At 39.5% G+C, this 13,056-nt stretch overlaps 1 protein-coding gene across 1 annotated transcript in view; it reads right to left on the bottom strand.

Annotated features, from left to right (window-relative positions):
- Positions 1-13,056, bottom strand: part of LOC126268163 (importin-4-like) — a 124,042-nt gene that overhangs the window by 57,418 nt on the left and 53,568 nt on the right. Inside the window, exons 4-7 of the mRNA XM_049973740.1 lie at positions 10,105-10,287; positions 8,796-9,053; positions 4,433-4,627; positions 4,053-4,271 (exon numbers count right to left, since the gene is read on the bottom strand). Coding sequence (XP_049829697.1) covers positions 4,053-4,271; positions 4,433-4,627; positions 8,796-9,053; positions 10,105-10,287 — 855 coding nt within the window. The remainder of the gene's footprint in view (positions 1-4,052; positions 4,272-4,432; positions 4,628-8,795; positions 9,054-10,104; positions 10,288-13,056) is intronic.

Here is a 13,056-nt window from a genome sequence, read left to right as displayed (position 1 = left end):
GTCTTAGAATATAGATTAGGAAAAGGAAAACCTACATTACTAGCATTCTAGACTTAGTGGAAGGTTTGACAATGTTGACTGGAATACTCTTTCATATCATGAAGGTGGCAAACTGCAAGATACAGGGAGCAATAGGATATTTACAATTTGTATAGAAACCAGATGGCAGTTATAAGATTCGAGGGCCATGAAAGGAAAGCAGTGGTTGGGAAGGGAGTGAGACAGGGTTGTAGCCTATCCCCCAATGTTATTCAATCTGTACATTGAGCTAGCAGTAAAGGAAACAGAAGAAAAATTCTAAGTAGGAATTAAAATCCATGGAGAAAAAATAAAAACAGGTTTGCCGACAACATTGTAATTCAGCGAGAGACAGCAAAAGAGCTGGAAGAGCAGTTGAATGGAATGGACAGTGTCTTGAAAGGAGGATATAAGATGAACATCAACAAAAGCAAAACGAGGATAATGGAATGTAGTCGAGTTAAGTCGGGTGATGCTGAGGGAATTAGATTAGGAAATGACACAAAGCAGTAGAGGAGTTTTGCTATTTGGGGAGCAAAATAACTGATGATGGTCGAAGTAGAGAGGATATAAAATATAGACTAGCAATGGCAAGGAAAGCATTTCTGAAGAGAAATTTGTTAACATCAAGTATAGATTTAAGTTTCAGGATGTCATTTCTGAAAGTATTTGTATGGAGTGTGGCCATGTATGGAAGTTAAAAGTGGACGATAAATAGTTTGGACAACAAGAGAATAGAAGCTTTTGAACTGTGGTGCTACAGAAGAATGCTGAAGATTAGGTGGGTAGATCACATAAAGAATTGGGAGGTACTGAATAGAATTGGGAGGTACTGAATAGAATTGGGAGGTACTGAATAGAATTGGGAGGTACTGAATAGAATTGGGAGGTACTGAATAGAATTGGGAGGTACTGAATAGAATTGGGAGGTACTGAATAGAATTGGGAGGTACTGAATAGAATTGGGAGGTACTGAATAGAATTGGGAGGTACTGAATAGAATTGGGAGGTACTGAATAGAATTGGGAGGTACTGAATAGAATTGGGAGGTACTGAATAGAATTGGGAGGTACTGAATAGAATTGGGAGGTACTGAATAGAATTGGGAGGTACTGAATAGAATTGGGAGGTACTGAATAGAATTGGGAGGTACTGAATAGAATTGGGAGGTACTGAATAGAATTGGGAGGTACTGAATAGAATTGGGAGGTACTGAATAGAATTGGGAGGTACTGAATAGAATTGGGAGGTACTGAATAGAATTGCGAGGTACTGAATAGAATTGCGAGGTACTGAATAGAATTGCGAGGTACTGAATAGAATTGCGAGGTACTGAATAGAATTGCGAGGTACTGAATAGAATTGGGAGGTACTGAATAGAATTGGGAGGTACTGAATAGAATTGGGAGGTACTGAATAGAATTGGGAGGTACTGAATAGAATTGGGAGAAGACAAATTTGTGGCACAACTTGACCAGGAGAAGGGAACAGTTGGTAGGGTATGTTCTGAGGCATCAAGGGATCACCGATTTAGTATTGGAGGGCAGTGTGGAGGGTAAAAATCGTAAGGGAGACCAAGAGACGAATACACTAAGCAAATTCAGAAGGATGTAGGTTGAAGTAAGTACTGAGAGATGAAGCTTGCACAGGATAGAGTAGCATGGAGAGCTGCAGCAAACCAGTCTTTGGACTGAAGACCACAGCAACAAAACTAAGATGAATGCACCTTTATGTTTCAGATATTGTGGTAAGTGACAGACAGAACTTACAGCTCATTATCCTAAATTGGTTCATAGCTATTCTTGTGTCTGGAGTGTAAAATCTCTTTTAAACATAACTCCCTGTACCATATTCACAGTTATGTCCATTAATAATTACTCATCTGTCACCCACTTTCTCCTAGTCTGAAGTGCTTACAATTGTGCAGCAGAGGGAAGTATAATCAATAGTTACCCCTATTTCACATTTTTTACAATGCATATGCTCCAAATTTATCTTCCATTTGTTCCACAAAAATTAATGACTTCATCACCTTAGAAGTGTCTTTTCCGCTACACACCAAACAGAGAACAAATTATTTCGTTGCCGTCTTGTTTGTCCCTCTTCCTATGGGGGTAGTCAAGCCAGCAAATGCAGCAGGATTGTAACTGCCTGCATTGAAATACCTACACCTATCTTTTGAGACAGCCAAATTAGTACAGCCACTATGTTCGTTTAGTTTAATTATTAATGTATGCGAAACATTCATCACTATACCACCAATTCCAATCTACTCCTTGGCATGTGTGGGTAGTTAGCAGCTCAGGGATCAGAAGTGTGATCCACCTATTATGCATGGGATCTACCAAGAGGACCTGTGACAACTTCACCACATCAGGTTTGCTACCATTTTTACTTTTGAACATACATTTGAGTTTATATAGTAACTGTAGACAGATGATTTTTCACACAGTAGGCAAGTGAACACTAACATTTCCTTCCCCAACTTATTCACATTACAGGAAAATATTGAAAATGGGAATCAAATTCAAAAGGCAGCCCAAAAATGACTTCAGCAGAGAAGTTTTCATGAAACTTAATGGATGACGATCTGAACAAATGAAAGCAGAACCAAGAAAAATAGCTGTGTCAACATCAAATTATGATACCAAGTGGTGGACAGCGCAGAGATGGGAGACTGCAGTACAAGAAAGGAACTAACTGCTGCAACAGTCTGAAGGCCCATGCTTGCTCACACACACACACACACACACACACACACACACACACACACACACACACACACAGAGAGAGAGAGAGAGAGAGAGAGAGAGAGAGAGAGAGAGAGAGAGAGAGAGAGAGAGACCAGTGTGGGAAACTGCAATGTGAGCTGAAGCTCAAGTTGGATCCAAATACATACACAATGTTATGGTGAATGTTTTCCATGAGCATTTAAGTCTCTCAAAAAGTACACAGCATACTGATGGAGTTACGCAAGAAGGAAACCTAAGTTTTCATATTTGTCACCACAACCACACACTTTTTAAAGGACAACTTCACTTCATACTTTTGTCATATTACCATGACAGTCACTCTCAGCTGGTTTCAGTGATGTGTTATTTTCATGCAGATACTAGTACTACGCACTAGCCCCCAAAATTTTTAAGCACGACGTGATGTGTGTCATGTGCATTGTTTACAGAGCAAGCACTTTAAAATGGCTCATAGCCAAAATAAGTACTTATTACCTAATTGTTAACAATGCTCACCTAAGTAGTCACTGAAAATTTGTGTTCTTAATATTACATCCCTCTTCAGAAACTAAGCAGATTTGTTGAAAAAGAGGCAACAAGTTGCACAAAACCAAGGTTTGTACAACTGGTTGTTGATTTTTCAACAGATTTGTTTTCACTGGCCATCACAAAAGTACTTCGCGGCTTCATACGTGACTGCTGCGACGATTGAACATTTCATCTCTGGTGAAACACGCTTCATCCTAAGAGAGCGCATATGAAGAAAAATAATCAACCACATTGTATTCATTATTAGCTTTATGTTACACAAGCATCGAAGACATTAGTTAAAGCTTGCACTTTCTGTAAATGGTGTGGGTGTATCTGCTGTTCCCATATTACTTCCCACACTGCACAGGGTGTGAATTTCAAAGGCAAAGGCTCAGATGCTGGATGAAGAATAAATGACACACAATGTCATTCTGTTGGGGGTGAAAACTGTACAGTTTAAATTAGCACAGACTTCATGTAGAAGACTGACCATGTTGGTGTATTCAGGAGGAGTTCTGGAGTTTCCGGTTTCACCTATTCTGAATAATACTTACATGTTGGTCAAGGTTCACTGACCTTACCAAGTTAACTACTACATATGTAATAAATCCTTTGTATAACTGCACTATGATCATAGGTGCCCATATTCCACTGATAGACTCAACAGACCACTTTACTCTTTCTTCATAGTTCTCAACTTCTTTACAAGCCAGAGCTCACTTCAAATTTTTGCATGTGTCCTTCTCCATTCTTATTGAAACAAACTCGTACCTGAAGATGTTCGGAGAATTGTCCCAATGCATATAGTGCAGCATTTCTGACGACAGGTGTTTCATCCGTTATACCCTTGCAAATGAACTGCAGGAACACTTTCAAGTATTTATTTCTTATATATTCAGCACAGCCTTCAGCAACAACAGCCAGAGCAAGATAGGATGCTTTTTTTGCAAATATGTTTTCTCCTTCAAGACCCGGCTGAACAAATTCCATCTAAAAAAGAATAAAACAATAATTATCTGTTAATGTTATTTGCAAGTCTAGCTTGCTGCCAATAAGAAAATATAAAATTATGCAGATTACATTGGAGTTCATCTACTTTGACGTACAATTAAAGTATTCTATTATAAGCTGGCATCTGATGACATACATACCAAAGGAGTGAACAGTTTTTCTGGTGGTAAATGGAGAGCCAACACATCTAAAGTTTGTGTAGCACAAGTAACTGGCGTATTTGATTCGCCATCAATAATGAAGCAATCATCCACTTCATCTACATCAGGTGGAAGACACATCAACCGGAAAAGTGTATTCACTATAGATGGTATCAGTTTATATTTTATTATAGCCTGTAATACAAGAGTAATTCTATTTCAAAAGCTTACAGTTAATCAATGTACATTTTCAGCTGCACAATCCATATGCTCACAAAACATGACCCTGACGTATCATCATATGTTTGTTTCCATCTAAATTACAATGTTATGTTAAAATTACTTAGTACATAACGACTCACACTCACACTTTTAGTTTCAGGTATGGAAACTGTGGCTAAATGACACTAACAATCCAGGATATCAATCATGGGGAAAACACCAGCATATGAGGTAATTGAGCAAGGGTCAGATGGCATTAACTCGTAAACTAATAAATATCACAGAGTATGAAGTTTAAATATTCAAAGTGTTTGCTGCACTGCCTGTTTTGTATATACATGCATAACCTTGCAAACTGTAGCTGGTTGCAAGCCAGCAACACATTCCCTCTCCCTCTCTCCAGCTTCTGCATACTATCAACCACAAAGTTCTTTTATTCAAGCTGTAACAAAAACAAAAAATTCTACACCTTAAAAGAGGCACCTACAATTATTCGGTGCCAATACTCTTCTGCCCAAGAGTACAACTGGAATGGCCAGTTTTTCCTCTTGAGTGATCAACAAGTGGAAGAGAAATGTCACTGTTGTAATAATGCAGTATTTATTTAACATATAGCACGTTACTACACCACATTGATTTCTAAATGACACTTGAGTCTACAGAGTGACAAGCAACTACACCACTGGAGCCGAGTGACCTTTCACGGAAAGAACCGAAGATGCACGAGGTAGCAGATGACATGCAACTGCGGCTGACAAGCAAGCCACTTTGTGAAAAGGAGACCTTTTACTTACTGTATTATAATTTTTTACTGTTTTAATCACGAATGTAGCAGAAATTAAAACTATTAAACAAGAAAGCCAAACATATAGCACTGACTTAAATTAACTTCTTCATGTCTAATAAGGGATGATAGTCATCTTATGCCACTGACTAAACTTTAATAGCAACAGCATAATTACGATGTGAACTGCAAAATACTAAAACGTCACAAACAAAGGAATTAGGTAAGGTAAATTTTCACTGTATAAATGTCAGTATCTATTGACTGTCTTGTAATAGAGAAACAAGAATGTCTTGTGCCTCAGCTATACTTTGTTTCTCGAAATGGTGTACTATTTTCCTCCTCTTTGTAGAGAACAACCGTCCGAGGCTGTATATTTTGTTCCCTTCTTGATGAAGCTGTGCAGGGGCCAATTCCTTTATTGGAGTCAACAGCAGCTAATGTAGCTTTCAAGCTTGACAGGTGGCATTTTAAAACTTCCAGTTGCCCTGGAGAAGATACTGTGTCAATCACTTCAGCAAATTCTCTCTTAATTTTCTCATTCTCCTGAGTTAAATATGAAGATTCAATATTTCCTCTGCTGAGTTCTACCAATATACTTCCATTTTCCCTTGCTACTGATCCCCTTCTTCATAAATATGTAATATATCCTCGTCGTCATTAACATAATGAAAATTACTGATGTTCACTCTACTGGATGACTGTCTTGTTTTGTATAGGCAGACAGAGTGAATACGTTTACACATGTTCTATCTGATACTCAAATCTACGCACAAGCATGTATACTGATGTATGCAGGCCTGACAGTCAATACAAATCAGTCTTGCACATTTTGCTGTACAAAATGACACCCACCTCAGAAGTAGATGGTACAAGCCAGCCTTTTCCTTCTTTAACTATGCATTCATGAACCACCTCAGAACTGAAGTCACACTTTGAGCGAATATCCTGGAGTTTGCTTGTCAGTTTTCCCTTTGTCAGAATAGTGAACCAGTCATGTAATTTGTCCCTGGCGAAGCTCATTAATGCATGAATGGATTTGTGAAGTCTTTTACATGTTTACCACGCAAATGTATGTATTTTATTGTTCAATGCATCCTTTCAATATGCATGTTTGTATTGATACCACTGTTGACTAACAATATGCTCAGCACCTGGTGCTTTTAGCATAGGGCCTAATGTTCTTAGAGGTAGAACCCAAACTCAGCTGTTACAGGATCTGAAACTAGGTGCTCCAGAGCTAAAGGAAATACATGCTCAAATGTTATGACGTCTCCTTCCTGCATTAAACTCCTCACTAGCTTAAAAGTTTCTGCCTGTCTTTCCTTTGTTTTGATTTTAATACATATATTTTTCCTCCATGCCCTGTCTTTATGGCATGAGCAATAAAGTCTTCTCACAGGTTCTTCCATTTTTGAAAGCCAAGCATTATAAAAAGACTCACTAAATCTGGCATGAGCACTTGAGGACGTACTTTTCCTACTTTAGTCTTTATTTCATTAAAAAATAATGACAGCACATCTTGATCAGACCTGCCCGAGATAAGAAAAGCACTAGGAAAACCTTTTCTCATGTGGTCAAGCACAAGAAGTGTAATTAACTCGAAACCATAACCGTTAATTCCATCAGTTCCATCGATGCAAATACCGTCACGGCCGTACTTCAGAATTTCACAATGACCGTTGTTCATGATGATGAGGACAAAGTCTTCACTCCTCAGGAGAGGATGACTGGCTGCTTGTATCTTGTGGTTTGAGATTATCACTAACATTGATTTCGTTTACCCACACTTCTACACTGATGCCATCGTCTTTATATCTCTACCTCTGAACGTAAATTATTACACTGCTCAATGTTTTATAAATCTTTTGTCAGTAGATGGATACGTTCTAGCATGGAATCGGATAAATTGTCTCTCACTTTGTCAAGTATCGCTTGCAAGTGTACCTTGTTTGCGATGTCGACGACTAACTGGTTTCTTTCTTCTTGCCAAATCTAAATGTCTAACACCATTTTGATGATTCACGTGAGTAACCACAAATTTTACTTTGCAGCTGCCATCTCCAGCTTCGGTTACTTCAATGCTGGATGGATATACACCTTCTATTTTGTTAGTGCCTTGGATTTTCATGCAGCGAATACCTTTACTCTTAGATACATATTGTCTGGACGATGGCATACAAAGGGAAAGATGCAAATTCAGTCTCTTCAGATGTTATTAACACAGCATGTTTCATTGACAAGTGATCATAATAGTTTTTCTTCGAAAGAATTGAAATATCGCACGATGGGAATTTCACTTTCATAAAACTATTTTCCAATCCATATTCCTTTCTTTCGTGGCATATTACATTGCGCTCATGGTTGAAGTGTTTGCCACATAAAGTACACAAATATTTATAAAACTTTTGCACTTATAATTGTGGAGTAATATTTAACTTTCCTGGATGTACCTGTTTCCTCAGAGTCTTGCTACAGCTATAGCTTTTTCCACACTCTGAACATGTGTATCTTTTCTGGATTCATCATATTTTTGATGGTGCTGACCTAGTTCAAGAAGGAGAAAACCTTCACACTATCACAACACCTCGAAGATTTCACACGACAACAAAAACTACACACGCGACACATACACAATAGGCCACATAGGCTACTTGCATCAGGCCGCTATTCACTGAACATGTCATTTTCCATGTCATCTGCTGCATCAGCTCTTTTCGCTAACGCTCGGCTCCAGTGCCACAGTTACCCGTCACCCTGTAGACAAGTCTAAATGACAGAGGCTGATCACACAAAGTTTTGAAACTTCCAGCAGATTAAAACAGTGTGCCCAAGCAGGACTGGCACCCAGAACTTTGCTTCTTGTGAGCAATGCTGTTACTGACAGCTATCCAGGTGTAACTCCATCCTGTCTCCCAGCTTCAGTTCTGACATTTAACTATTACTGTCCTGGTCCATTACATCGTTTTAATCAGCTCCACGTTTTGAAACACTGCACATACTCCTGCTGAGTGACTCAGCGAAGGTCAAGCACCTAGTACATTCTGCAACAATTAGTATGTGATTGAATAAATGGTCGTCAGGGGTCCACTTCTCCCAGATTAATAATTACACAGTTCTCCCCATTGGAGAATTGAGTTACTGATATCTTGCCACTGTTTAACGGCATTATTTACACACGAGTCTCGGGAAGTATAACTGCTATGACTAGTTTACATCACTATACACCTGCTTTATTTTAAGTATTTATAAGTTTTGCCATTCTGACTAACAGTTAATAGTAGTTTAAAAGTGTACATAATTTAAAGTAGAAACGCAGCTTAAATGTTATTTCTAAGCAATAAGCAACTTACTTACCTTCTTCTTTAATCTAGTTATCCATCCTATTAAGTTGATTGCTTTGACACGCAATGTGACATCCAACTCCTGATTGCAGGAGAAGTTAAGACACATTTCAACAAGTGGTTTAATAAATGGAATAATTGCTGTTATTGCAGTCTCTGTTAATAAATCAAATAGCTCCATAACCTCACAAGCCTTGTTTTCATCAGTACGCGCAAAGACTTCAACGGATTGCAGAATTCTTGGCATGAGTTTTTGGTAAGTACCCATCATCTGAAAGAAAAAAAGCAATCATAGCATCTATGTACATGTGACAAAGAGGACAACTTCCTGTGAGAGAAAAAGGAGCAGTTCTTGCCTTTCAATCCCATTTCTACTTGACAAATTACTTTCCTACACCCTCTTCCTTCTAATCAAATGTCAAAAGTTCGCAGGAATACGAACCAAAATTATCACTTTGGCTCAGTCATAGGTAGAGTAGGTGGCAGACTTCAATCGTGGTTGGAAACTGGCAAAATACAATGAGCCTACAAAGGAGGCTGAACAGAACACTCGTGCAATCCATCCTATAATGCTGCTGAAGTATGTGAGAGCCATACTCAATTAGACTAATAGGGGATATTTGAAGCATGGGTGATCATTGGTTTGTTTAACTAATTGGAGAGTTTCATGGGAGTTCTGAAATACCTAAACTAGTAGTTGTTTGAAGTTTAATGTCTAATGTTCCATGAGAGACTACTTACAAAGTTTCAGCAACTAATATTAAATGAAGCAACCAGAAGTATACCACAGCCCTCTTTGTATCATTTCTGTAAGGACCTCGAAGACACGATTATATTAATTACTGCACACACAGATGCATGGAAGAAGTCACTTTCTGTGCTACATATGCACATCTAAAAGAAAAACTTAGTATCTGGTACAATGGGAAGTATCTCTTGCCGCACATTTTGCAGTGGTTTGCAGAGTACGGATGTAGACGTGATCTCTTGACTTTAGTACGTGTATACCTTGGTATTTCATCAAACTTCTCTATACAACAAGTGTCTTTTTGAATTTTTGAAAGGTGTTTATTAAATGTTTTAAAAGCAGTGGAATCTGTAGCTTTTAGAAAATTGCAAGAAGAAAAAAGGAAAGTACTCTGCAAGGAAAAATTTGCTCAAATAAGGCACATTTGCTGGAGACAAAAAGTAGTAACTTAACACTGGATAGGAAGGAAAGGCTCTGTTCATGTTTAAAGACAAAATCTTAAACAGTAACCTAACTTAACCAGGTCCTAAATTATATAAAGAAAATAAATAAATAGATAAATAAATTCACTTACTTCAACATCACCTTCAAAAATTGGCAAAACATGAATCATTGTCAAAAGTGTGTAATAAACAACTTGAGACCCCAAATCTTCATTGTTCATCATATTCATAATTAAGAAGGCCAGGTGTCGTCCATGGTTAAGAAATTGGTCCGCAGAGATTTCCGTGATAACACTGAGGGTGTACATCCCAAGCTGAAAAAGGTAAGATACATTAGCAGTCATCTTGTCTCCTCTTAAACTACAATAAAGTATAAGTCAGTAACATTCTTCAGACACTGGTTAAGGTTCACTGAAGATTTTTTATGTACAGCAAAACCTCCTTTTTTACACTTTTCAGGGAACTGTCCTAAAAAAGCATAAAATGTGGGAAGGTGGAAAACAAGAAAGCATAGGAAACAATGAATAAATTACTCCTATCATTCTCTTTATATTGTTCAATGAAAATGCAGACTTTATGGCAAACTTATTTGTTTGGATGCATTATCTTTTCAGCAATACACCACCATTCTCACCTCAGCCTTCACTCATGTAATTACCCCACCAGCCTAGTTCAAAAGCAGATTTCTCAGGCCATCACATCCAATCCTTGTACTCCTAAGTGCCCCCCCCCCCCCAAAAAAAAAAATCAGAGCACACCACTTGGCACTTAGTAGTATTATCCTGGCCCTGTACAGAGTGTTTAAAAAATGACTTTTACAACTTTAAAAATTCATATAAATATATTGAAAGAAAATACAGAGCTGGGTTTAGTGTTATTTTGTATGGAAACATCAAGGTTTCTTTCCCTTAAACTAAAGATGTATGCTGTTAGCAGCAAAGGGGTTAGGTCAGGAATATAGGGGATGGCTGGTTAATTTGGGGGGAAGGGACCAAACAGTGAGGTCATCACTCCCATGATCTATTATGATAAATCAAGAGAGAAACATGAGCAGCACTGTCCAGTCAACATGCAAACAAAGAAGGAAAATGTAAGTTAGAGCAGCATAAAGAGGAAAGAACAGGAGGGGGATCAGGGAAAGTATGAAGAGCAGGGGTGCCCCCACAAACATTGCACATGATGGGGCACTAGCACTGCCACTGAACTGTCCCAACACCGATACCACATGACACCACACCACACCACGCCACAATACAATACAATACGACAACACAAGGGGAAGCAGACATAAGAAAAGGGGTAAAAAAACAGCACAACAGACCAGAAAAATGTAAGGAAAAGACTGGCAGAACCTAGTGTGCATGCACGGTCAAGGCCTCCATAACCAATGCCTATGCTAACTGTAAACAAAAGAAAGGTAGGTAGGTTGCTTGGTTGGTTAGTTTGTTTAAAAGAGGGGGGGAAGGGACCAAACTGCAAGGTCATTGGTCCCTTGTTCACTGTAAAATAATTGCACAAGGAAAAGAAGGGAAGAAAGGAGACATACAGCACAACAACAGGAGAAAGGAAGAACCAGATGAACGACAGGAGGACAACCAACACTACTTTGGACTAAGCAGGAAAAGAAAACCACAAGAGAGAAGCAAGAAACAGGTAGAAAGGGTAAAAACAAGACAGCAGATGACTGTGGCTGGCCAACCATGAGAATAAAAAGGAAAAGCCCACCACTCTGCGACATTAAAACATCCACACTAAAAGCATTAGAGTGCATAACACTAAAGGGCCAAAGGACATATGCGAAAAATTATACAGACTGATGAAACCCACCGTCACATATAAAACGTAAAACTAATCAATGAGGCGTTATCAGCTAAAATTAATGGCAATGAGTCCAGTAACTGAAGAGTCCATTAGTAACTGAAGAGTCCATTACAGAGCAGTCAAAGGAGGACAGCTCGCCGAGATATGGACCACTGTTAGCCAGGCACCACACCGACACTGAGGTGGGTCATCATGGCACAGGAGATCGCCGTGTGTCACCCAAGCGAGGCCAACGCAGAGCCGGCACAGAATTATAGAATCCCTGTGAAAGGCCCGCATGGAGGACTGCCACACATTCTTAAGTCTCCTTAATGGAATGCAGTTTGTTGTGCATGCTGAGGATATGCCATTTTGTCTCCCAAAGCTGCAAAACCTTGTGGCATGGTACTGAATTCAGGTCAGTTGCAGAGAAGCCGATCTCCATTAGTGGTTTCTGTGTAGCCTGTTTGCCCAGCCTGTCAAGTTCGTTGTTTGGGATTCCGATGTGACCTGGGGGTCCAGAAAAACACCATTGAACAACTGGACCATTTCAGTGCATAGATGGATTCCTGGATGGTAGCAAGCAAAGGATGACGAGGAAACACTAGTCTAAAGCTTGTAGGCTGCTCAAGGAGTCAAGTACACAGAAGGCATGACTCCCCAGGGCATGAAAAGATGTGCCTAAGAGCACGAGATATAGCCACCAGCTCTGCAGTGAAAACACTGCAGCCATCAGGCAAGGAACGCTGTTCAAAATGTCCTCCGTGGACATACGCGAAGCCGACATGACTGTCAGCCATTGATGTAAAGCACTTCATGGCCTCTGTACATGTCAAGAATCTAGAGGAAGTGAAACTAGATAGCCGCAGTCTTAACCGAGTCCTTAGGGCCATGCGAAAGGTCCAGGCAACACCGCAGCCTAGGTGTACACCGTGGAGGTGTACGTGAATGGACCTCAAGTACGGGTGATATAGACAAGGACTCCAGTTCGGAAAGAAGGTACTTGGTTGAATAAAGGCAATGCTGAGGGCAACCACCGAACCATAAACTAGACAGCCCATAGCGAAGGCGGGATTGAACAAGGGCTCTGTGGAGCTGCAGCAGTGTGGACCTTTGATACCCCACTCGTATAATGTGCCAATGATATGATGTCACCAGGTCGTGTCATACACTTTTCATAAATAATAATAATAAAAAAAAAACGGCAACCAGGTATTGGCGTCTGGAAAAGGCTGTTCAACTGGCAGAACTTCAGGCGCGTGAGGTGAAAACCGCCCTGACGG

This window comes from Schistocerca gregaria, chromosome 4 (assembly GCF_023897955.1).
Source record: "Schistocerca gregaria isolate iqSchGreg1 chromosome 4, iqSchGreg1.2, whole genome shotgun sequence".
Lineage (NCBI taxonomy): Eukaryota > Metazoa > Arthropoda > Insecta > Orthoptera > Acrididae > Schistocerca > Schistocerca gregaria.
This window is presented reverse-complemented; position numbering and strand designations above follow the sequence as displayed.